Here is a 27,929-nt window from a genome sequence, read left to right as displayed (position 1 = left end):
GTTTTGAGGCTGGGATAACCGACAGTCCTTACTACCCAGAATCAGATTAAGTAGGTTGGAGAATGTTATATTACATTATAATTTAATTATATTAAATACAGGAAAAAAATTTGAAATACCAGTCAAAATTTGAGACAAGAAAGAGATTTCCACAAAACTGGAGCCACCAGTGTGAATGTATAGTCACTAAGGGAACATTTAAAGGTATGGATGCTCACAAAATTTAGGTGTAAGTTTTCTCATGATGGAGGCTTCCCATATGTCAAAACTTCAGATGTCAATTCACAGAAGTATGACAAACCATGAGCTTGCCAAGTATTACTTCTTTACTGAAGTAACCAGTCACCTAAGCTGTGCCACACAACTTATTAAGAACAAACCATTTGAGATTGGCCTGCTACTAACAAAATGAAGATTGAGGCCACAGTTTTGATTTACTTTTTTCTTCTTCTAATGTTTTTAAAATTATTCCAAAAAATCATGCCATTCCCAGCATTGAAACAGGCGGCCTATGTAATCATCTGAAAACGTGATTTCCTGTCACAGAACATTTTAAAACAAGATCCTTTAGGAGATGTGTTTCTAGTAAAGTACTCTGAAAGTCAGAGTCATATTGAACCCTTGTTTTTCAGTGTTTGAAGTAGATCCTTAGAGAATAAGAAGGCTCTGATCTTTTTCTTTAATGAGAAAATGCTACAAACGCTTTCTCATAAGATGTTAATGTCTTAAATCCAAAGGAAATGCATTGTGCAATTGTCCCTGTGAGTGCTTATCTGTCCTTTCATTCGTTTTCAAACCCACTAATCCTGGATAGGTTCCTGGAGAGCTGAAATAAAAACTGGCAACACTGGACACAATGAAAGAGACCAAAATGTCAGTCCTACTGACTGTGTTTTTCTATGATATGAAGCGCTGGATACCCATGCTCCCATGGGAAGTTCATGTGATAATGATAACAGCACATAAACTCCAACTGAAGTTGCCCGGCTGGCATTCAAAGCTTGAGCCTGAAATAAAAACGATGCCTCTTGTTCCACCGTGTTGCCCTTTACTTTGGCAATTTGTCTTTCAAGTGCCAGAAACAAAGGACAGGCATCCTGGTCAGGATAACGGAAGGATTTTTATGCCCAGCCAGGAGGCGATAATGGAACGAGCAGGTGAACGGGCTAACCAGGAGTAGATCATTCCCCCACATGAAAAGGTGGAAGTGTCCCTCCAAGCTAAACCCGATCAGGATGCATGGCAGTTGAAGTCCAGAAATACAGCCCTGTCAGGGTCCTTGGAAATCACCAGAGAGAGCTGCCGGGAGAGGACTGCCCTGGTCTCCACACAACCTGGCAATGCTCTGGATGGGAGACCGGAATCAGTTGTCGGGTCTGGTTTAACAGGAAGCCCACTGCCTCAGTTGAGTTGAGTGATAGCCAGGAGGCAACAGGCAACAGCAGAGGAGAGAAGAAGAAAGAATTGGTGATTTATTGCATTGATTTATTGTGATTTGACGGCTTATTGCTGGACATAGGATTATGTTTAAAAGTGCCTTGTGGAATAAAATCCTGTATTTTATTCATAAGTTTTCTACTGAATTGCTAAGTCTGTGGTTTGGTGCCCATTAATAATTCTTTTTCCCCACAAGAAAAGTTTACATCAGAAGCATGGAGCGCAAGACAGGAACAAATCCTGGGCAGGCAGCCAGTTCATTTTATGCTACTGGCATAGATATATACACATGCAACACTCCTGGGTAATCAGCCTACCATACATATTTTGTGGGTTGTCAGAGAAATCAGGAAAACCAAGAAAACCAAAATGGTTACCAATTCCTCACTGTAGGGCATAGTGAATACTCAAAAGGTGCCATTGATACTCTATGGAATTGGGTAATGTGTAGAAATTCATGGAAAGGAATGTAATAAGATATTGCAGGAAAAGATCCAGTATTCTTTTTTTATAAAGATAGCAATAAATACAAAAATAAGATAGTTTGTGATTGCTAACATGTGGTTATTAAGTCTTCTTTTGCTGGTATGGAAGATGCTTCACAAAAAGACAGGGCCCGTGGAAAGCTTTGAGTACTATCAAGATGAAGGATTACTAACCAAGAATCATGTCTATAGTTGTGATGACCCTGGGCAGTTCATATTGGTATATATTGTATAGGTCAATATTGTAATGAGCAATCAACAAAAATTCGGATGTAAGCGCCAGTAGGTTTTGCCCCCTAGGAACCAAGTTACCCAAACTATTCTGTAACATTTCAGTAATATTTACCTCTCTGATGATGATCTAATTAGTTACGGTTACGGTTAGAATTACGGTATTTGAGGGCTCCTCAACTCTGATCCTGGAGGACCACCATGGCTGCAGGTTTTCATTCTAACCCTTTTCTTAATGAGTGATCTGTTTTTGCTGCTAATTAATTTCTGTTGCACTAATTATATTTGACTTGCTTTTGAAGATTCAGACCCCTTAATTGTTTCTTTTTCCTTAATTAGCAGCCAATTAGTAATGAGATACAAAATGCGCCAAAACAACTGGTGTCCATCATACAATATCTAAAAATAAAGAAAGATGAAGGTCTCAGGAATGTCGATTTTCTCAGGTCCCCAAAACATTTTAACAGTGCTCTTAGAAAGAGAAAATCAGCAATTCCAGAAATGTCTGCTAATGCACCACGAGAGCAGCAACAAGCCACGAAATTAAAGAATTGGTTTAATTAATGACAAGAATTGGCACCTCATTAAGCAGATGGTCGGAGTGAAATTGGTTGGAGTTTGACGCCCTCACTTAGTTGGTCTTCTGTTGACTTACTCACTTCACATTTCATTTCTGTTTGGGTGCCTTTTAAGGAAAGAAATGAAGCAATTCAGAAGAACGATGAAGAAATTAATTCACAAGACGTTAATTACCAGCACAAACAGGGCACTCATTAAAAAAAGGGTTAAAATGAAAATCTGCAGCCACAGTGGTCCTCCAGGACCAGACTTGGCTACTCCTGCTGTACAGTGTCTCTTTCTCTTGCATGATTTGGCTCAAAAACTAATCAGCACATTGTCATCTCATAATAGGCTTAAATTTTGAATTCTTCTGGCCAGCTTTTTTAGCTCTAGACTATCCTCAAGAAATTGTGGCACACACACACATACACACACAAAGACAGATACACTCCTATCATCGAGATATCGATGTTTTTGGTATCAGAGGAGCCAAGGACATCAAGATCCGTTGAAAACCAGAGATCGAAATTTTTGATGAATCTAAAGCTTTCGCTCCTCCCCCATAGATGATAAGTTATGGTAGGGGAGGGTGTAAAACAAAAAAATATAGGCAACATGGTCGGCTTACTAAGAGAATGAACCTGAAAGTACAAGGATGTAATTCAATTTAATTCACCAACCTATGCATCCAAAATGTATGAATGTGAGCTGGCTGATCATTGTGGGCACAATTTGGTGTATAACTAAACAAGCAGAGTTTTCTTGCTAGATCATTTCGTTTTGGTCAAAAAGCTGAGAGTTTGCCTGCAGTGGCATGGGGAAAAAAGTAAATACAAATTTATGATTAGTAAAAAAAGAGTAATGAAAAACAATAATAAGAGTAATGAAAGAAAACAGTGTCACACTTGTGCACCTTGGGACCATCGTCCAGGCCCTGAAGAGGTAGGCAACCCGACACAAGAGGGCATGCTGTCACTAATAGTATCTTCTCTTTTCCTCATAGCACCGAAAAGCTGCTCAAGGACAACACGTAGCCCCACCAACAGCAACCCGAGAGGGCTCTGCCCCTTTCAGCACTAATGCCATAAAACAAAGCTACTTCAGGAAGGTGGTGACTCAGACTGACCTGCCAGTTGACGAGGACTGAGCTCCAACCCGCGTTTAGTATTGTACAGTATATGGCTGATTGAAGCCACCTTGTTTTGTTTTGTTCTTGGCACAAATGGCTGTCTTTTTCATTAAAAATAAAACGGATGAAACAGTAGGTACCCCAACCTTTTCTCTATGTATTCTGGTCTGCTTCCCATGATGAAACAGAAAAAGCCTGATTTTTAAATAAAAAAACACTATGAAAAATATGAAGAACTATTCTAGTATGGCTAAAACTAACAGAACATCATGGTGTTCAAAGCAGAAAAAAAAAATAATGAATTGATGATTTCCTTTTGGATCTTGTTTAATCATAAGGTTGTATAGTATATAGGCTTCTTATACTTAAGCAGAAGAAGAATAACAATGATTTTCTTTATTTTGCCCTGATGACTGGAGACTTACAATTGCCCACACAAAACACATCAGTCACTAATTAATATTAAAGAAGCAATAGAATATTTTGGATATCTAACTAATTTCATTTTACATGATAATTGAATTTTTGTGAAAAAGACACAAAACAACAGGCCTGCCTGATCCTGGAAGCAAAATGAGGCAAAGAAAGGAAATAAAATGTAGAAAACAAAATAATAAGGGAATGTAAAATTGTCTGATCTAGTCCTATTTTTTGGATAACAAAGTCTGATTTTTCATAAAGATTCTGTAATGATTTAGCAAATATCAGCCAAATCTTAAGTTACATATCTAATCTACATTAACAATAATTTAAAAATGTGCAACGTGCATTAAATAACAACTGGTAACAGTTCTACTAGTAGTATTACTACTACTACTGAAAAATCTTAATTTTTAATATGTTTATTTAAAATTACTGCTCCCTCCCATTTGGGTTATTCTGAGCACGAAAGACATTTCAGCATCTAGTGTATAGACTCTTAAACTCAATGGCGATTATTCAACAATGTATTTGGGCAACTGTTTCCAGAAGAAAGTATCCAGGAATGGATCAGGTTCACTACTGGGAAATACATTTTGCTTATAGTGCCACTTTAAAGCCATGACAGTGAAAAAAATAACCACAACCAAAACAAAATCCCATCATGACACAAAAAAAAAAAATCTACCTTAATAAAAGGACATGTGTATGTGTGTCTTTCTGGTTGCTATGTCTCTCTCATTCCAATAGACAGTCCATCGCAAATGCTTTTTTATTCCAACAGATGGCACGTCACAAACATTAACACACCTTTTATGAGTTACATACTGAGTGGCTTATAACTGAGAAATCATTTTATTACTACAAATGTTTGTGATGCACCATGTGTTGGAATGGAAAATGCAATGCACTTTCACTACATTTATTGCAAAGTACATTCCAATAGATGGTGCACTGCAAACACTACCACCAAGGTCTTTATTGATTACTTAGATTTCAATTTGTCTTAGACAGGTAACACCGCATGTAAGGTTTTACTTACTTTGTATTAACGAGTCATTCAGCACAGTCGACAACGAGCCTTGCTGTGAGACTGTGAATGAATTTTGCCATGACGAATATTGCAATAGAAATTAGAACACTTGCATGCTGTCTCCCTCTCTCTCTCTGTCTATCATATTAGCAGAAGTGCTCTTGGTACTCCAGCCATTATCCTCCCAAGTGCTGTCTGAGAGTGCAGGGAAATTTGAAAGATGGGAGGTTACAGGGGGACTGCATTTCAAAGATTCTAACATTGGGCAGTCTGGTGGCCCATCTTGTCTGGGGTTTATTGTTTGTGGTGTTCTCCAAGCTGGAGTGTGGTAATACTTATATTGCAACATTAAGATAATGTTGTTTTGGCATAATAGACTAATCAGTATAACTAGAAGCTTCATTCCCTAATTCTGGAGATCTCAGAGAAACGTAGAACTTTTTCAGAATTTCTACTTCGCAGAGCCCAATACTTTTCTCGCAGACTGATAAACCATCATAATGAAAACAAAAACAAAAATGTAAAAAAACAAAGAAAAAGTGAGCGACATAACCTAATAATAAAGTTTTGAGCAGAAATTTGATATACAGTACAGGCTACATGGAAAAATATTTCATAAACAGGTTATATGAGTGCAAAGCAAATTGAATATACAGACCATAGTTGACATATTGAATAATAATTGAACTTCATGGGTGCCTACAGCAATATTGTGTACCATGCACATGTGGCAATACTACTACTACTGTTACTGCTAATGAAAAACCTTCTAAAACACTCAGCTGTCTTCTTCCATACACTTCAGCAAGCCGTGCTTTGCAATAAACCCGTCACGTGCACATTTCACATCCTAGAGGGGAATATCGAAGTTTATTATTAAGTCATGATAGATCAAAACTTCAGATATTGAATTTCACTCTGACGTTAGACTGGATTTCACCCAAAACAAAAAGACAAATGTGATTCAGACTTCCACTGGACATTTAATAGCCCAGAAACGGGTCGCAGCACGGTTGTTTAGTCTAAAATGCCAATAAAACTATCAGTAATTTACTTTTAGTCATTCCCTCATTTGCCTATTTATTTTTCAGACGAAAACAATACTGAGAGTAATGTTGACTCCCATTATCCAGAGTAATTTTTGTCATGTTCCTAAGCCTAAGATTGTTACTACAATAACAGATACATTTTGCAGATAAAATGGAGATCTTTTTAATGAAGTGGGCCGTCACCCAAATGAAATATCGGTTGTTGGGCTGGAAATTCTCTCAAAAAATGAATTTCATCCATAAGGTTCTCAAAAGCGCTGCACACTGCAAAATCCTCATTGAATATAGAACAAGCCATGTTCATTATTATAGATATGCTCAACCCACCTTCACTTTTTTTGTGTAAAATCCAAAACTTAATGGGGAGGCTCTTCAGTTCTTCCTTTCCTGAGCTAGTAGACACTCCTTGAACATTTAGAAATGTTAAACTGGAGTAGTTTGGATTTCTTTCTGCTTTAAGCAATGCTTTTATTTTTACCCTCCTAATCCACAGTGTCCAGGGTGGCAAGATGTTGGCAGGAGATAGTTTATCACTAGGATGACACAAGGTAGAACTTACCCACCTATGAAACCTCCAGGCAAAAGAAAGATCCTGCATAAGCTAGGATCGAAATTCACGGGGTGCTAGGATGTACCCCTATGTGTATGTTACATGCCCCAGAAGGCTATTTGGCAAGCACACCAACATGGGTTCCCGGCCACAATCCAAAGACATGCAGATAATGTGAATTGGCATTGCTAAACTGGCCCTTGTGTGTGGGGGTGTGTGTCCCTACCATTACGGTGATTGGCTCCAAATTGGATAAGAGGGTTAGGAAAATGGATAGATGGATGGACTAACATGAAAGAGTCAGAGTGTTAAATTTGTAATTTGTATAGAAGCTTGTATTGGTTGCCCATAACACTAGTGGATACACAGTTGTGGGAAGGTATGTCACATACTTTGAGTGAAAATGTAAGATAAGGATATGGGAGGAATACCCAACGTGGCAGCATTTTTGTTGGTCACTAGAGGGCACATAGTCTCAGTAGGAAACATGTAAGACAGTACTGCCCTTTAGAAATAGCTGCCGACTTTGCATCTGTCCTAGAGAGCTGGATATTTAAGAACAACAGAACTCGGGAGTGCAGGGGCACCTGGGGCTGCTAAAAGGAGTTCTAATCCACCACAACTTTAAATGTTACTCCAAGCAATGACCAGAAGTGTCTGTGACACGTGAAAAACCCAATCCACCAGACAAATAGGGACCCAACTTCCGATTAGGAAGGCCAGAGAAGTAGCAGGGAGTCTTGTTTTGTTGTACCTGTACTTTGTTTTCTTGTTTTATGGTATTGTTTATTATCCCTTTGACTTTTTGGTGTGTTTCTGAGACCAGGGCTGACATGAGGGCCCATTTCTATCAAACCAGTTCACCTCCTAGTGGCACCTGGCTTTGAGAAGAAGAGACCCACAACCCCTCTTACCTCATTGGCCTTGTATGAAGCATTCAGCCTTTGGCTCCTGCTAGTCAGTTATTTGAACAGAGGAGAGGAAATCCTCATTCAAACACGAGCAACATTTCTGTCTTGTCAGCTCTGTAACTGATTTTTGAGACTCATTTTGTTTTAGTTTAATTAAAGGGAGCTGAAGAACCTCTATGAACCTTATTATATGTGTTATCCTTTATTAATGCACTCCTTTGTTCCTCAAAAGTAGGAAAGACGCATTGAGATTGTATATTCTAGACAGAAAAAATGTGTAGCATGTAGTCCTACTGTTTTAGTTAGGTGTTTAATCTTCTAAGACATTTTCAGTAAATTATGGAAGAAATTGTCCAAGTGCATGACAAGTTAAAATGGAAGTTAAGAAAGGCTGGCCACTGGCCATGCAGATAACACTGTGCCTCCGTCATTTAGTCAACACCATCCTCGCCACCCAGCAGAGTATCCACAGCTCATTCTGAGTCACCGATTAGCTGGACTTCAGTTATGGCAGCACCTTTCTCTCAGATTATTCTAATATTCTGCACATTATTCTGTAGAATCCAAACCCGCTCTCCCAGGTTCTGCAACAGCTTCTGCTCCTTGGCTGTCCAGACTGTGAACTCTGCGCTAGCCCCCTGCCCTCATATCTGCTCCTAGCAGTATGTCTGTTACATTTATTACTGTTGTTTTTTATTATTAGTTGTTGTTATCATGTATGTATTTATGTATTATTTCATTATTTACCTATTTACAGTATATTGTAGCATAGTTCAGTTCTTTACCTGTCTTACACTTGTCCTGTATTTAAGTTTATGTTACCCCGCAGTCCTATGGAATGTTATTTTGTGCCACTGTATGCTGCAATACCGTGTATGGATGGTATGACAGTAAAGCTACTTGACTTCACTAACAAACAGTATTTCCTGAAAAGTTGCCAGCAAGTTTATTGAGTCACGACATACCACAAATATACAATATAAGTGTAAGCTGCTTAATTTAATTTTATATGATGGATGACATGGTTAGTGCATACTGTCTCACAGTACCAGGAAACAGGGATTCAAATCCTATCTGATTATTATGGATTGCAGGAATCATCGGGTAGAGGGGTCCTTTCATCAGATTGGCTGGCCCAGCACTGTCTCAGCTGTGAAATGGCCAATAGGGGGAGTCAGCTTGAAAGCTGAGGTCCCCAGGACTCTAAACAATTCCAAATTGTATTATGTGATATCATTTACTGCTGAATTACAAAAATAAATTGTATTGTATTGTATTGTATTGTATTACTTGTGTTGTTTGCTCCTAGCTTCTTCTTCAGGTGCTCTTTTCTTTTTTTTTTTTTCATTCCCCCCATCCCAAAGATGAACAGGTGACATTAACTGTTGGCTGATTTAGCCTGTTGTGATGAAGGCTAAGTGGATAGTCAAGTGTGCCGTGTGGTGGTCTTGTGCTCTGTCCAGAGTTGGCTCTGTTCTTGTGCCCAATGCTGGTTTCCATACACAGGGATGAAAGTTTAATTCTTAAAATCTGACATTGTATAAATAATTTGTTAGCAAAATTATACAGAGAGAACAAGTAATTGCTGTATAAATGTTAATGATGTGTTATAGTAAAACTATGTGCAATAGTTTTGCCTTTACTTGGCGATACAATCACTACTTTTGCCATCTTAGGTTTTTCTACATACTTCAAACAAACAAAGCGGCAACTTTTCTGGTTAATTCATTCTCAAAACTGCTCATTTTCAGTATGACTTATAATTTAAGTTTGGATGAAGCACTTTTATAACCCTAACTCATTTGTATGAAATCACGGCACCCAGTGCGACATGTATTTTGCTCATTAGACTTTAAAACCCTGCACATGAAAAACAACCTGCCACTGATTCAAAAGCAAAAAATATGTATTTATGTTTTGCCTGAGTCTGCCAATAATAATAGCAATGATAATAATAATAATAATAATAGCATAACGCTCAACTAGACTGGATATAAAGCTGGCTTGAGAACTATGAATATTATTTACTCTATGTATTGTAATAATAATAATAATAGTAATGCAACTGCAACCAATCAGTGTCAAACACAGGTAAGAGGTGCATCTTGATGAAACTACGTTGATCATTATAAGACTTCAAGATGAAAAATAATAAAGACAAACGGACCTTATTTTAAAGGCAGCAGACTGTGTCAGACTCCGGATTCATTTCATGACGAGCAGTGACTGAATGCGAATAAATGGTCTTAGGCCTATAAACTGTGAACGAATAAAATTACACGAAGAGCTTTACTGTTTTTGTAATTCTATCCACGTAACCGTAGCCTGTGAATACTGTTACCTTTACACGTTTTAAAATGAGTTTATCCAACAAATCGTCTTAGTGTGTCGTGCGGCGACACTTACGTCCTGTCTGGGGATTTGTTCTGAAAACGAGAGTACCGTGAATAGCGAGGGGCCACAAAATGACTACTACTACGAACAATTATAAGAATCATAATAAATCATTTATTATAATATCTCATATATTATTGGATTACCGCTTTAACATAATTACTTTATGTTTTTATCGTGTTGTTGGTATTCAGTTCATTACCATGTCTGCATCTACTCCATAAACCGATAGATGCCAACAAGATTTTAGACTGGACAAAGTGAACGGTTGGATGGATGGGTGGATGAGAGAATTTTTGTTGTCGCTTTGGTCCCGGATTCCTTCCTTAGTGGCGTTTGTTTGGCGTTGTCAGTTATTTTATCAAGTACAAGGTTGCGTTTTCCGACTGACGTTCATTTTATGTGGTATAATTAGTGCTGCTGGGCTAATATCCAGGCCAAGAGTAAGCAGAATATTTTAGGAGAAGAAGAATAACTGCACTTCACAAGAGATTGTATTTCGGTTGTCAGATTTTGAAATCATTGGACATGATGTGTATTACCCTTACTATTGCAACCAATAAATTTAACTGCCGGAACATTTAAAATGCAATTTACAATACATTATAATCAATAAAAAGTATAATATACAATCATTCAGTCAAAAGAATAACTTCTGCAGTTCCCGTTTCAGCGATTCGTAGCCGACGCCAGACCATAATAATAAAACAAGACTGAACACGCCGTAATCGAGTAGCTCACATGAAGCGGACCTTGTTGAAAACGGGCACTGCCTTCTCCCAAAAGCCTTGTGGATCGCTCGGTGATGTTGAGTGAATTTTCGGACACTGATCTCCTGACAGTAAGCTAGAAATGGCTTTGACACTAAGGACCTCCTAAAGCCTCGTGTTTTTTTTTTTTTAACTTAGAATACAATAGCAGTCACAGGGGTCCCTCGGATAAGCAAGTGTACGATAACGAGGTAAGTTTAAGGCGGCAAATTCGAATTCTGTTGTGAACGGCATCAATTTAGTCAAAGCAATTGTGCAATGCTTGTTTCATATGATTACATACAATTATTCAGTAAAGTCTTTAGTGAAATGCGGGCTTGAATCCCGCTGAAACGGTAGGGAGTAGACGTTCCCTACAAATGGTATCTTGTCAGTCACACTGTCTTTGAATGTAAGGTGCGGCTTGATCATCTGCTTTACGGGCAACTGCTTGTTGGCTTTCGGTGTTTAAAGTGCTTTTGCAAAGCCGACGGTGCACTTCTACAGACGCTTCCCTGTCTATCCCGAGCTGAGAATATCCTCATCCTTAAATTAGCTCTATGTCTCGAAATGTGCTCGTAATGAAGAAAGTCCGTGTCTGCGTGGGTTTCCTCCGGGTGCTCCGGTTTCCTCCCACAGTCCAAATACGTGCAGGTTAAGTGCATTGGCGATCCTAAATTGTCCCTAGTGTGTCCTTGGTGTGTGAGTGTGTGTGCCCTGCGGTGGGCTGGCACCCTGTCCGGGGTTTTATTCCTGCCTTGCGCCCTGTGTTGGCTAGGATTAGCTCCAGCAGACCCCCGTGACCCTGTAGTTAGGATAATAGCGGGTTGGATAATGGATGGAGGCGCAAAAGGGATTTTATTCCCACATTTTCCGAGAGGCCTTAAACCCGTAGAGGTATCAAGTCACCTGTGGGTGCCTTATGAAGGGGGAGCACGACTTTATTTTCGTGCTTGGTAGGTGTCTTAGTGTTACTAAATTTAAGAGGTTATGGAATTACACATCACCAACAGAATTATTTTCCATTCCCTACTGTGACAATTAAAATGCTCCTTAGTTTATGTCTGGTAAACCTTTGTGGCTACGGACGTGTAAAGTTCACGCCTCACCGTTTACACGCTCGGCTTAAATAATGCAAAAGTGTTGCGCCCTCTATTGGCAAAGAGCATCGTGAGCCATATTCCATTGTGGTTTCCAAGGAGACTCCACTTTGACCGACTTAACTAAAAAAAAAAAAAAAAGTACAACGGCTTCCGACGCAGCTTTTTTAAACCCAGATTCTTCTCTAAAAAAGAATACCAAGCACGACGAACCCCGCGTTCTGGTTTTGCCTATTTTTAGTGCCACTCCGAAAAGTAACAACCGTTATGTAGAGAAAATAATCTCGATGTATTCATGAACATCCTTATGCAGTACGTCTTCAATTATAAAAATGAATGTCATGTTGTATTCCCGCACCAGGCATTTAAAATACCAGTAATAATAACAGAATAGCGTTATGATATAAAATATTTGCAAATAGTCAGCCCAGCTGTAGCAGGGAATGGAGCCATCCCTGGACGGGACGTTATGATATAACGACCCGAATCCCCAACCTCAACCACAGTCACCAAGACAGGGTTTAGATTTGCCAAACCTACAAAACAGAATTCGTCATGCTGTTAAAATTATCTATCTATCTATCTATCTATCTATCTATCTATCTATCTATCTATCTATCTATCTATCTATCTATCTATCTATCCACTGAAGCAATACTTCAGTCAGCACCGTTGCTGGAGTATCCCGTTATTTAATTCATTTATTTATTTCCGTTGTGTCGAATTTCATTTGTTTTTAGTGGTGTATAGGCACGCGCCCAGATGTTCATTAAATTGATTCGGCACAGGTGTTGGCTCGACTATGCACATGATCTACAAAATAAATAAACCAATAAAATAAATCAATAAATGGCACAGATGATTAGTCATAATTGGTAAGTAATTCTGCTTATGCAATTCAGTCGTCAGTCCCTTTCTATAATCATCCAACCGCAGCTCGTCTTCGCCTAAAGCCCCCTACCCACCTCTCACTGCCCACCGAGACGGCCGAGCCCAGACCGCTCTTTTTTCCCTTTCCCTCTCAGACGGGGGAGTGAAGGGTTGGGACCAAATAATACAGATTGGCTCTATGGAAGAAAAGGGAATAGACGATGCCGCAGCCTGCCTTCAGAAACAAGTGTACTTTCGCACTTGGGAGGATTTCTACCTTACATAAACGCACTAAATCGACCCCGTTTTAAGAATTCGGAGATCGACTGGGAAAAATCGGAGGCAAAGCTCGTAAAACATCTGTGTCTCCTGTTGGTAACGGGATTCGGGGAAAAAAGAGCGCAGCAATCATAATTATTTCTATCATTAGTAAGACTGAGCTGGAGATCCGGACCGTGAAGAAAGAGACTGATGGGCTAGAATTTAAAAGGCGCTCCGCCAACGTTCGCGAGTGCATCTGTTCAAACGAGCCCTGGCGGAATGAAGCAGCCTTCAACGCCCTGGATTTAAGTGCAACTTCGCCTCCTTGTTTTACCCGACTCGCCTTTCTTTTCTAATGAATTCTATTAGCTGCCGAGGAGCATGTCTTCGAGGAAGATTTCTTCGGAATCGTTCAGCTCCGTGGGTTCCGATTACCCGGAGAGTCCCGACGACGGAGAGTGCCCCTTCTCTAGGGTGTTCTGGAACGGAAAAAGCCCCTCGGGGTCCCTAACGTGCCCCTTTGAAGAGGCCATCGTAAGGAGGGTGCCCCGCAGGAGACGGGTCAACCTCGACTCGCTAGGGGAGAGCCTCAGGAAACTCACCTCGCCAACGGTAAGACTTTCAAAGAGCGCGTGGAATCAAATGTACTGAGATAGATGGAAGTGCACCGTACTTGAACAACCACGACTGTTTGTATTTGCCTGTCTGGACTATCTATCTATCTATCTATCTATCTATCTATCTATCTATCTATCTATCTATCATGTTCAGTCCAAGTTAATCAAGTACTCAGTGGTTCCCCTCAACCAACACCGACATCCTGCCAACGATCAGGTGACACATAAGCATATTCAAAGTTCATGTCACTAATTTCGGATAAAGGTGTGTGCTTTTAAAGTTTAAGTTCTCATTTTTGCCTTTAGTCATTGAATTTTTCAGTTTTCATACCCAACGACTTTAAAGTCGTGGTCGTTGATAGTGTTTAAGTGGAGACGCGGTAGAAAGCTTTAAGAGGTTATTCTACTTATCTGACAAATTTAAATAATTTATTAATAGTTGTAGCAAACACTGGTTTAGAATCCCCCGACAAATGTACACACCAAACGTGTGCAATTCAGGATGCTTATAAGGTCTTCATGATCAATTGCCAGTGCACCTTTTCAGTGGGCTGGCATCTCGTCCAGGGTTGGTTCTTACCTTGCGACACTCAAATGGGTAAACGGATATATATGGATTAAAGTGTTTACAAAGAAAAAATATGTGCCATGATAACAAATACACGAAGTATGGCATTTCGGTTGATTAAAAATCATTCTCTCTCCATTGAGATCTTACGGAAGACATCGACAGCTTCTAAAACAGCCTGCCCTGTGTAATTTACCGTGCCCTGGTCCGGGATGAGAGATTGCAGGTGACAGCACAAATCTGCCAGCCATTCTTTTTGAGCGCCCGCTTTGGGCGGAGAGATGGCGGGTATTGACAGTAACGTTTAGTAAATGTCGATCTTAACGGTTAGTCTGGATATTATCTTTCATCATGATCATTAATCTTGTGGTGAAGCGGATACGCAGTTTTTTTTGGAAATCGCTTATAATAATAATAATAATTATTATTATTATTATTATTTTGATCTACGGCACGATTCCGCGCGACTGTTTGTTATTTCGGTAAGTCAGAAATAAGCCCCAAAAGAAGTTCATTACATGTGTTTATTTACCCGGCATATAGAACATGATTGAGATTTTGCGTTGTTTGTACGGTATATGTCTATACTTTAATGTTTACTTGTTTGCAACTTAAGATTTTCTCTGCATAGGAAAATATACGTCCAAAGCTTTCTTTACCTTCTTTCTCGAATCTTAACAACATGCTGTCTCATTCTTTGCTTTCCCACATCAAGAGGACGTGTGTCTCAGGTTTGGTCACCGGCTGTGTGTGCGTGCGTGCGTGCGCACGAGTGTGGCACGGCTTCCTGTCCAGCGCGTGTTCCTGTCTTCGCCCGACTTCGATTCTGGCGGTCCGTCTGTGTTTGTCGAACTCGTCACGCTGCCCGACGTCTCCTCATCTGTCGCAATAATCTGAGGTAGTCATTTTATGTAGGCATTTCCTAACGTTATTAACAAGGGTAGTATTTTTAATTTCAATATTTTTGCATTGTTAATACATTGTTCAATATTTTATATATATTTTTTTTAAGAAACGACTTACGTTACATAGTTGTTTGTACGCAAGTAACGTACACACATGCTGCTTCCATCCTCATCTCAATGGTACAGTCACTTAATTTTTTCCTCACATAGTGAAGCATAAGTTGCAAAACTGGATATACAGTATCTGGTTTAAGCGGTCTAGTACGAAGTAAAGATAAACCTGAATGTATTTTAAAGATCAAATTCACCTTTGGTGGACTGGCAGCTCATTTAGGCTTTTTTCTTGCTACAAAGCAGGTCCAGAAAATGGACTGACAAACTTAAAATAAGACATCGTTTCTTAGTCTTGCACAGGGTCTGAATTCTGTTTTGAGAGCTCCATGTTTATTCACATTATTCAGATAGGCTGACAAGTAAGCATGGAGACAAGCATAGTGAAACAGTTAATGCATATGTCAGAATACAGAGGTGAGACATCATTAAAGAACTGCATTTAAACAACCAGGAAAATGACAAACTGCAAAGAGAGCGGCACTGAGATGAGCTTATAGAGTGCTGGAAAGGACAGTTAGAGAGAAAGCAATCATGCAAAGTATTAGATGAGAGTCTTGGCAGATGGGATAAGCAATGGAGGAGAGTGAGGGGATTTATAAAGGTAGGCGACATACTCTGCAAATGGTGGACTAAGGTGGAGTCTTTGTGGCATGCATTGCTATCTATCTATCTATCTATCTATCTATCTATCTGTCTGTCTGTCTGTCTGTCTGTCTGTCTGTCTGAAAGCAACTCTATTATCCTGAAATAGTCATTTTCACCAATCATAATGCATTTTTTTGGAGATGAAGTTAAAACTGTAAAACAAAAGGAATATTGATATGCATGGACAAAAGGACCCAAAGCAAAGCCTAATGTTATTCACTCAGTGTTACTGGGTGGCCAATTTATTCCTTTCAGTTGTTGTTTCTGCAGTTGACTATGTGTTCCACAGGAATGTCATGTGTTTTGAAGACGCCGTATAAACTGGGTTGAGGAATAGGTTGGCATACTTGAATGAGAGGCAGGACCAGCAGGGCTCCCAAGGTGACTTTGAGCACATATTGATAGTCTGCTCCAGATGTGTCGGTGGAAATGTTAGTTTTTCATGCTGAGATATTTCTAGAGTGTGTTATGCTTTGTCCAACAAGCATAAGCTGTCCAGCTATTTGTGATCTTGTGAGCTCTTTCTTACTTATTCAGATGAACTGGTATATGTGACCAGCCTGTTTATTTGAGTACAAGGAGCGAAGAAGGAATTTCAACCATCCTACACAAACAGTTTTGTTTTTGGCATTTTACCGCCTCCAGGTAGTAGGACAGTGAACAGAAAATCTTGTTTTATTCCATATTTTAAGGATATGTCAGCCACATCTTGATGTCCGTCCATCCGTCAATCCATCCATTTTCTAAACCCAATTGTTCTAAACATATAACGGAACAGGGATCACATGATTTCTGTGGGCTGTTCTCTGTCATGTAGGCAGCAATTAAACACAAGAGAATGGCTGTCGAACATCTAAATTGGCTTATAGGTTAGTCATCATCACAAAAAGAACATTATTACCTTTAGAGATATTTACATGATGGAAAACATTCATTTTTTAAGTTTGGCAAAATAAGCACTTCATTTAAGAAATTAGAAAATGTATACATAGTGTATCATTTGGGTGTGACTTAGTTATGACTTAGTTAAATGATTTGAAAGTTAGAGTGTTTTTTGTTATTTATTTGCTTCATCATCGAGACAGATATCACATTTTTGTTTTCTAAACATTTCTAACATGTGTTTTGCAGATTTGTTCAGACTGCCTCACTGCTGTTTGTACAGGCAACCATAAGCTGCAGCCACGTGCACTGCTGTTTTAATTGCACATTGTTGACTACTGACGATGTGTTTGGTCCACAGGAGCATCTGTCAGCTTTGTAAAAGAGGAAAATAACTGAATACAGTATATTCAAGGTGAAATAACCTCTCTCAAGCCAAATCTGAAGCATTGGATTGGCGATGTGCAAGTGAGAGTTGCTTTGGGCAGGACAGGTTATTGTATTCGTTGATCCATCCATTCTCTAAACCCACTTATTCAGGGCAGGGGCAGCTGGAGCCTATCCTAGTAAGCAACAGGCACAGGCAGTAACAACCCCTCGCAGGATGAACAGTCACACAAAGACACTCATCAGAGGATGATTTTCAGTAGCATTGCCAATTCACTAACTTGTCTTTGAACTGTGGGAGAAAACTGCAACTAATCCACTCAGACTCACGTGCAAACACCATGCAGGGTGTGACCCTCAGACTCCTTACTATGAGGCAGCTATGCTAAAACTGCATCACTGTACACCTAGTTTGTTGATTAACATATTTAAATTAATTGTGGCCTTAGGAGAAAACACACTTTATTTGAGACTTATTTTAGAAACATGGCGACCCTCCTCTATAGGGAAATAGGGGAAGCAGACTCCCCATTCACTCCTTAAACTCTGTCAAATGTCAATAATACCTCAAGTTAACATTCACTCAAAGTTTTGTTTCCTCTGTTGTCCCATGGATTGAAAGAAAATAAGTCATTCAGGAACACTGCCAAATTTATATGGTGACTAGTCCATGAATATTCAAAACAAGTGTTTTTAAGCCATATATGGTTCCTGGGCGGAGGTGATGAGGATTGGTTAAAAGTGCATACATAGGTACATAGTTTTAAATTCATTTGAGATTTATGAAGGTACTTGGTGTACTTACTTTTATAAATCCAATTTTTGTGTGTGTGTATGTCTCTTTGCGTTTCTTGCATAAGAAAATTTTCAGCATGGAATGTAAAGAAGTGTTTATACATCAGGCCCCTGGAAGCTATATAGACAGGGAGTTTAGAAAGACAAGTGTGACATTTGGCTTTCTATATATCAGTAGCATGCTTGTGGTATTTTTTTTAATTTGAACATTTTAGGGCATGGTAGGTATTATGTAACCAGATCATTAGATCTTCTTCTTCTTTCTGCTGCTCCTGTTAGGGGCTGCCACAGTGGATCATCTTCTTCCATATCTTCCTGTCCTCTACATCTTGCACCATCACACCCATCACCTGCATGTCCTCCTTCACCACATCCATAAACCTTTTCTTAGGCATTCCTCTTTTCCTCTTCTTTGGCAGCTCTATCCTTAGCATCCTTCTCCCAATATACTCAACATCTCTCCTCTGCACATGTCCAAACCAACGCAATCTCAGCTCTCTGACTTTGTCTCCCAACTGACCAAACTGAGCCGACCCTCTAATGTACTCGTTCCTAATCCTGTCCATCCTCATCACACTCAATGCAAATCTTAGCATCTTTAACTCTGCCATCTCCATCTCTGTCTCCTGCTTTCTGATCAGTGCCACCGTCTCCAACCCATATAACAAAAAGATGGTCTCACTACCGTCATGTAGATCTTCCCTTTCCCTCTTCTTGATGACCGTCTGTTACAAATTACTCCTGACACTCTCCTCTACCCATTCCATTCTGCCTGCACTCTCTTTTCACCTCTCTTCCACAATCCCTATAACTCTGAACTGTTGGCCCCAAGTATTTAAACTCATCCACCTTTGCCAACTCTACTTCCTGCATCTTCACCATTCCACTGACCTTCCTCTCATTTGCACACATGTATTCCTTCTTGTTACTATTGACCTTCATTCCTCATCTTTCTAGAGCACATCTCTAACCTCTCCAGGGTCTCCTCAACCTGCCCCTACTCTCATTACAGATCACAATGTCATCAGCAAATATCATAGTCCAAGGGGACTCCTGTCTAATCTCGTCTGAGAACTTGTCCATCACTGCTGCAAATAACAAAGGTGTTAGAGCTGATCCCTGATGTAATCCCACCTCCATGTTGAATGCATCCATTACTCCTACCGCAGACCTCACCAATGTCACACTTCCCTCGTATATATTCTGTACAACTCTTAAATACTTCTCTGCCACTCCTGACTTCCTCATACAATACCACAACTCCTCTCGAGGCACCCTGTCATATGCTTTCTCCAGGTCCACAAAGATACAATGCAAATTAATCATCTACTAAAATAATAAGCCTGTCAATACAAGTACAGTAATCCCTCCTTGATTGCGGGGTATTGCGTTCCTGAACCACCCGCATTAGGTGAAAATCTGCGAATTAGAAACCATATGTTTTTATGGTTATTTTTATATATTTTAAGCCCTTATAAACTCTCCCACACTGTTTATAAATATTCCCCACACAGTTATACAGCATAAACCCTTTGTATTCTCTTAGATATTAGGTAAGATTAATTGAAATTATGTATGTAAACACGCTGTTTATATACAGTAAAACCTAAATATTATTTTAAAGATATCGAGCGTCTCCGATATCACATATGTTACAGACATTACGATAGACAGGCCACCAGCAATAAATACGGACAATGCAAGAAAAAATTGTATACAGTAAATGTGTGTACAGTAACACTAAACGTATGTACATGTACTAAGTACTGTAAGTAGAAAATTAATTATGGTTACTCACCAACAATGACACGATGACTTGTCCAATAATGATGAGTTTAGTTTTACTGCACAACAAAGGAGAGCATTACAGCCCTTCTAAAAGAGCCTCTTCAGGCAACTGTGTAGCACCGCTGTTGTTCTTCTTACGGCATTCTTCAATCCAAGCCCCTAAGCAGATTCCATCCGGACTACTGCCGTATTACGTCCACTTACAACTCGTTTTGAGCCCTGGTTAAGACACTGCGGCCGTAGATCTTATATTCTTTTCCTCCTTTTTAAATAAAAAGAATCATGGACTCATTGATGCCGTAATGGTGTCCTACAGCTGTGTAGCTTTTCCCTTCCTTCAACATATCCAAAACTTTTACCTTTTCAGCAATCGTTAGTATCTTCCGTTGGCACTTGGGCACGGCCCCTGAAGGAGCAGCAGGAGCAGATCGTTTTGGAGCCATAATGAAGGGCTTGACTACGCACAAAGATAAACACAAAAGAACACAAAAGTTAACTCTTTACACAGCGAAACACATGATGCTGAATGAGCAAGACGAGATTTCCTGGCTGACGCCGCAGAATCGAATTCGGTGCTCCGTCACTGAGCCACTCAGCACACAGGAACTCAACTGCATGCTCTGATTGGTTAGCTTCTCAGTCATCCACCAATAGCATCCCTTGTATGAAATCACATACAAATGGGCAAACCAACTGAGGAAGCAAATACCGGAAGTAAAAAGACCCATTGTCTGCAGAACCCGCGAAGCAGCGAAAAATTCGTGTTATATATTTAGATATGCTTACGTATAAAATCCCCGATACAGTGAAGCCGCGAAAGTCGAAGCGCGATATAGCGAGGGATTACTGTAATCACAAATGCTTTGTGAACTGTGCCAAGAGTTAATACTTTAAAGTCTCTGTGTTTCAGTGCAATATTAAAATTGTACAAAACAGAGTTTATAAGTCATCTAGATGTTAAGCCGAACATGGTGAAGAGCTCCATTTGAACCATACTGCTCTAGACACACAAACAGAAACACAGCAGCAACACCAGGATGGCATTATCAGCAACATCACAGCCTTGTGTGCTTGTGCTTGAACCCTGAACCTACAGTGACTTTATACATTTTCTGGGTTTGTTGAGTTCTTCTTGGCTTAGGACAGACGTGGACAGCAATTAAACTGATGTGTAACACACAACTTCTTCGTCTATGTAGCCTTTATGTTGAATAAACTGTGTGTGCATATCTGACAACTGAATAGAATTTATCTTTATCTAGTCTGCATCAGTGTGGCAGACGTGCCTGCAGCCATTGTGAGGTTAGGGAGCCTCTAAGCCCAAAGGGCCCCTCATCAGATGTCCACAAATAAAGCCAAAGCAATATATACTGTATATATATTTAATTTTTGAAATTTAAACAAAAAATTTGTGCATTTCATGGGTGCGATGATACGTGAACTCTACAAACTTTAGCTAGTGGTCAATAAAATATTACATCATAATAAGAAAAAGAAAATATCTAAGTGGTGATCAAAGCAAGCAATTGGTATGACTAGCCATATTAAAGATAATATCTGTGCTTAAATCATCAGTGGAAAATTGAATTGGTGAAATGCTACCGGTGTCCTCAACGAAGCAGATTACTGTCTGGCATGGGACTCCAGCATTGCCGCAAGCTCCATAGAAATGGCTTCTTCTCCTTGTTCTCCTTGCTCACTTCTTCCCATTGCAGATGTCCACAAACAACTTGGCAGCCCCAGACTATGGTAGAAGTAACAATAGGTAGCATTTGAATAGAAATAAATAAATAATAACATTAGGGTGTCAATACTGGAACATTAGAAATATTTAGATGAGAGCAGCTGCGATGGACTGGTGCCCTACCCGGGGTTTGTTTTCTGACTTGTGCCCTGTGTTGGCTGAGATTGGCTCCAGCAGACCCCCGTGACCCTGTAGTTAGGATATAGTGGGTTGGATAATGGATGGATGGATGGATGGATGAGAACAGACCATTCAGCCCAACAAAGCAGTCCTATCCACTTAATTTCTCTAAAATAATATTCCCTAAAGTCCTAGTGTCTAGCACACTGCTTGGTAACTTATTGGTTCTGTGCGTGAAGAAACATTTGCTCACGTTTGTGTCTTGATCCACTTTACTAATTCCTTTCATAATTTTGAACAGTTCAGTCATGTCTTCTCTTAGCCTCCTTTTACTTAGTGTTTGATATGTTGAAGCAACAGCAGTTTACCCCCAAATTACAACAAATTGCCTGACTGCAGTGAAAAAGCAGGTGAGTTTGAAATACAGTAGGGCACCCATGTTGGGTTTCTGGGGATTAATGAAAAAAAGATAAGTCAATGCTAGATTAAGACCCCACCCGATGTTGGGTGGCTTAGCTCCTTAAGAGTGAGTTGATCATACACAGTACAATGAGTGGACAATGGGTAATCTAATGCAGTGCGGTACTTCTCACTCTTGATTTTAACGTAAGACTTGATCTCTTTATCGCCTCACTTGGGTCCACATGGCCATTTCTGCATGTGGAAACTTTCTCTTTTTATTTTGGTCATTTCCAATTGCATATATTAGATTGTTGCGCCAAGCAGAGGGCTCCTCCATAGTCATTTGCAATTGTGTATAGAGTGGTTAGGGAGTATTAATGAAATGGCCCACTGCTGTCACGGAGTGCACCCAGAATGCCCTGATGGTAGATCCAGCCCTGTGTTAAATGCACAAAATTATCATTATAATTTGTCACAATCCCATTAGTACAGGTTGGGGTTTGCTGTGTTCAGTTTTTTTTTTTTGTTTCACTTTAGTTATTTTTATGATTAAAAGTTTTGATCCAGTTTGAAATGTCCTAAATTGGGCTATTTCATTTATGGAATTGTCATTTTTGTTATTTCAGATTATTATTTCTTTCGATGAGCCACTGGCCCTAATGCCTATACATACTGTACCACCTTGAGTTAAATTTTTGAAACCAAAAACATTGAAGCCCTTTTTCTATTTTTCACTTATATGTGACACAGATCTGATATTTTAGAGAAAAGTGATTAGCTTAAAAGATACGATTTCAGCACTTTTCAGAAAGGATTTACACTGATCTCGTAATGACTATTGTGAATCCAAACCCTCCACATCATGCTCTCACTGGCCATGTGTCCAGTTCTTTGGGACAGTTGTTTTCATGTACAAACCACCAGCAGTGATAAATGTGCACAAACCAAAATCTTTAATTTCCTATTTCTGTAAAAATAGATTATACCCTGGCATTTGAAAACATCACTGGAGAAGTGGTAGAAACGAATGATGCCTTGCTGCCAGCTGTATGTGATCCCTGTTGCTCACAGATACAACAATACAGTTGGAGTAAATGTGGGGTTGAAATTACTAGCAGTGATGTCTATGGAAAAATTAACTCAAGATTGTTCAATCGAGCTAAATGGTGTGCCATCACACCCATTTAAAGGGAGGTGAAAAGAACTCCTGGTGAGTAAAGCCTTTTTCCAACTGATAGCAAATAGCCACAGGACAAACAGGTTTCTTAAGTCAGTACATATATATTGACTCTGATACCAGTAGAACCATAGTACCTAAGTTCTGACTGTACATCTAACAACAAAAGTTAAAATTACTATCTCTTTGTAAGTGCCAGACATGCCATACCAGAATATATATAGATTGTGTAAAGAGACAAAAGGAAAAAGATAAAGAGTCTAGGGCACCTGAAGGCAAACCCCATATATTTCAGTACACAAAAAGCATATAATAAAATATGGTGAAGCAGAATCATAAGACTTCATTAAATCTCAGTTGGTCTGTCCATGATGGTGATTTTTCCTCTTGTGGAATTCTGGGAGACAAAGTTGGGTCCAGGTGGTCTTATCCTGGAAGTGACGTCAGACTGGTAGAGGTGTCTATCATCATTTCTGCTGAGGGCGGATGGAGAAGAGAAAGTGTTATTAGACAGTGTCCCCTCATGTCTCTGCGGTAAATTACACTCACCTAAACCTTAAGGTTGCACATGCATGTGACAGTACACCCCCATTAGCCCAGATCTGTTGGATTGGGAGACCGAAGCCGTGTAAAGGGTCGTGATCCATTAAAAGAGTGAACTCGTGCCTCAGAAGGTAATACCTGACTTGGATAATAACCCATTTGATCGCCAGGTCTTCCCGCTCCACCACCACATCCCTCACCTCCCAATCCAGCAATTTCTGGCTGAGGTACTTAACTCTTTTAGGGCTAATTTTCTTTTTGTTTCTTTTCCCCTAGGGTTGAATATTTTTCCAAAAACTAACTGTTTTTAAAAAACTACACAAAGCAATTGTTTAACATATCAGATCAACAAAAAATATTTACTTTTGACAAATGTTACTGTCTTGCATGTTGTATGAGCCTGCATACTCTATGATTTCACATACTTATCGCATACATGTTACACAGCAAAGTCCTGCAAAGTATGATCTCACTTAAAGCAGCCAATTGCATGCATTGCCACATTGCACTCCTTATAATATGTGTTGCACTGGTGTTTCCTTTTCAATTGTCTGTTGCTGCACATTCTCACATACTGTATATTGTTAGTGTGTACTGTAGAGAGACAAGTCACCCGTTTGACATTGTGTCATGCCACTGCCACCAAGTTTTCCACCCGCATGAAAACCGTATTGTCACCATTTTTCATCTTCAACCTGTCTGGCTTCAACTGTGAAAGCATGTGTCTCCTGTTCACCCTCACTGTGCCACAAGCTCCAATTCCCCTGCTCTGTAGCTCCATGAACAATTCTGGGCCTGTATAAAAATTGTCCATGTACACAACATGACCCAAATGTTCATAGCCCTGAAGCAGCTCCAGCACAACCTGACTTGTCAAGGGACAGTTCTCTCTTTGAAAGAAATACTTTCCTGTATATGTAATTACTTTCAGGAAGAAACCAGTGTTTTCTTCTGCCAGTACAAAATCCTTTATGCCAAACTTTGTGGGCTTGTCTGGCATATATTGGCAGAAAAAAATGCGTCCCTTTTATTTTATCATAGATTCATGCACAGTCAAATCACGGCTAGGCTGATAAAATTGTTTATATGTTGCTTCCACAATGTCAAGCAGGGGCTGAACTTTATACATGGGGTTATAGCCTGGGTCACCCCTTGGGATTTGCTTTTTGTTATCACAGAAGTGAATAAAACTTTGCAGCAGCATGTACCTATCATCACACGGCATAACCTGTCCAAAGCCACCAGGGGACAAAGCATGTTTGGACCAATGCTCCCTGAAGTTATATCACCAGTCTAGTCCCATCTGTATTTGTAATGCTGCCACAAAGCCCTTCATCTCGTCTTTTGTTGTGAGTTTCCACTTTGAAAAACAAGAGTGCGATGCAAGCGCAGTCCGCGATTAAAAAAATTGCTCTGCATACCTGTTGGTCTCGTCTGACAGTAGCTGAAAAGTGACATCAGGAGAGAGCAGCCTGAGGTAGTCCAGTGGCTGGTAATCTGTCATGTCCAACAGCAAGCCATGCCATCTTGTGAAGTCCAGTAGCCAGTTCGGCTCCCACAGATCAATGTCTGGGTATTACTCCCACACGAACCTTGCCGTAGGTGCGTCGGCTGCGCGAATGTGCTCAGCTGGCAGCCGATCAGCTGGGGCGGCATCGGCTGGTGTCCGATCAGCTGATGCCAGCTCCTCACTCTCTTGCTCGATCTCCTGATCACTGTCAATAAAATCCGATTCTGAAGAATTAGAGTCCAACTCAGTGATAATGCGCAAAACATCGTCTGTTAAGTATTTTCTTTTCTGCACTTGCTTCGCTCTGTTGTGAGATATCGATGCCATCTTGCCTTTGTTTACATTTCACAACTCACGCACATGCAAGGATTAGTTGCCGAGTCAATGAGTCTAACATTCTCCAAGCACAGACGGAATGCCTGTTATGTGACAGTGAGTTTTGTCGCCATTAACAGCTGATTGTCGTCCTCTATCTCAGGATGTCGACTTTTGTCGACAATCACCGTCAACCCATCCTGTCGACAAAAGTTGACATCTGCACTAAAAGAGTTAATAGGGTGCTCAACACCATTAATGCTTTGGCTCAACACGGCACCCAAACCTGTTTCCAAAACATCAGTATGCAAAGTAAAAGGCAATGAAAAATCAGGGGTTATTAATGCAGGTATTGAAGTAAGGGCCCTTTTAAAGTTATAAAATGCTGCTTCTGACTTTTCATCCCACACCACTGAATTAGGAGCCCCTTTCCTTGTCAAATTCATTAAAGGAGTGGCCCTCTAGAAGAACTGGCATACAAACTGGCGATAATACCTTGCTAAACCTAAGAAAGCCTGGAGTTGCCTCTAGATTTTTGGATGGGGTCAGTTAAGTATAGCATTAACCTTGGAACACTGGGGATGTACAGTGTCTCTACCCACCAAGTAGCCCAAATAAATTTGCCTCAGTTAATACAAAAAAAAACATTTTTTCGCATTAATTCTTAGGCTGGCTTTACTAAGTGTGAGCAACACTGCATGTACCTGCTGCATATGATCCTCCTATGTGCTGGAATAGACGATGATGTCAACCCGGTAGGCAGCACTATATGTCTGGTGGGGCTGGAGCAGTCTGTCCATCATATTCTGGAACATGGCAGGAGGGCCATATAATGCCAATGACCACTCTGGTTACTAAATGTGTTTTTTCCTTTGTGGATTCCGTTAAAGGAATTTGCCATTACCCAATAAGTATTGTGCAGTCACAAGTTTGTCCACTCATGGCGTGAGATAGGCATTCAATCAGGAGCCTTGATTTAGTCAATGGAAGTCATTGCAAAAGTGCCAGCTCCCATCTGGCTTTGAGACCAAAATGATGAGGCTAGACCAAGGGCTGAAACTCTCCTCAATAACACCCAGATCGAACATTCGTCTGACTTCAAGTTCAACCTCTGTTTGTTTGGCTTCTGGGAGGAAATATGGGTGTTCTCTGACATCTCCCAGTTACGTCACAATGTCATGCTCAATGACGGAGGCCTTTCTGGGTCGCTCATTCGTCACATTGGGTACTGATGAGATAACTGCTTCGTTGCCGGGGTGATTATCATCCAGATTAATTTGATGGAGTGCGAAGATGGAGTGAGGCTTAGAGGAGTAAGGGTTGGACTTCCTCTCCCTCCCCCTCAATGGTTTCAATATGTTCACATGATACACTCACTCTGTTGGCCGCCTATTGGGCTGTTTCACCAAACAGTCGACCAAACCCTTTCTCTCTTTAATCTTGTAAGGGCCTTGACAGTGGATGAACAATTTGGAGTGGGTAGTGAGAATGAGCACAATGGCATGGTCCCTGGAAGAAAACTCTTTAGTCTTGAGTCGCACCCCAGTTGTAGTAATGAGCCTGAGCTGATTGAGCTTGCTCATTGTTCTCCTTTAGATGGGGGTCTAATCTTGTCAAATGTAATGCATAATTGTGCGCTATATTCCAAAACATTTGTGGAAGGATTAGTCTCCTCTTCTAAACCTTCTTTTAGAATGTCCAACAAACCACAGAGTTATCGTCCGTATAGTAACTCATATGGGGAGAACCCTGTGGAGGCTTGAGGGACCTTCCAGCAGGAAACAGGATGTGGGGGATTAACTGATCCCAGTTTCTCCCATCCTCACTGACCACTTTACGTAGCATTTGAGTATCTGATTGAAGCGCTCTACTAAACTGTCCTTTTGGGGATGGTACATGGAGGCTCTTAAATGCTTAATGTTGAGTAATTTAGCAACTTCCTTGAACATTTCCAAGGTATATGGTGTTCCTTGGTCTGTTTGGACTTCTTTTGGAATGCTGACCTGTGCAAAGACTGCAACAATTTCCTCGACAGCACCTCAGCCTTGAGTTTCTCATAGTCCCCGGTAGTGTTGGGCGGTATACCGTTTCATACCGAAAACTGTTTTTATTTTTGTTATGATATGGATTTTTCTTATATTGCAACACTGGTTTAAATTGCCAAAACAACGTTTGGAACGTGACACAGCGGGAAACTGTTTAAGGGGTGACCTTTTTCACTGCTACACCACTACAAA

The 27,929-nt window shown here is 40.2% G+C and overlaps 1 protein-coding gene across 4 annotated transcripts in view; it reads left to right on the top strand.

Moving 5' to 3' along the window:
- The first annotated feature begins 12,844 nt into the window (after positions 1-12,844).
- gucy1a2 (guanylate cyclase 1, soluble, alpha 2) overlaps positions 12,845-27,929 on the top strand; it is a 325,294-nt gene continuing 310,209 nt past the window's right edge. For 3 of the 4 annotated variants that reach the window (XM_039744195.1, XM_039744197.1, XM_039744198.1), the window contains exon 1: positions 12,934-13,792. In XM_039744195.1, the coding sequence (XP_039600129.1) occupies positions 13,562-13,792 (231 nt within the window). In that variant the 5' untranslated portion in view covers positions 12,934-13,561. The other variant, XM_039744199.1, reaches the window with a different exon arrangement.

Source organism: Polypterus senegalus, chromosome 2 (genome assembly GCF_016835505.1).
Source record: "Polypterus senegalus isolate Bchr_013 chromosome 2, ASM1683550v1, whole genome shotgun sequence".
Lineage (NCBI taxonomy): Eukaryota > Metazoa > Chordata > Cladistia > Polypteriformes > Polypteridae > Polypterus > Polypterus senegalus.
Note: the sequence above shows the minus strand (reverse complement) of the source record. Positions and strands in the feature narration are given on the sequence as shown.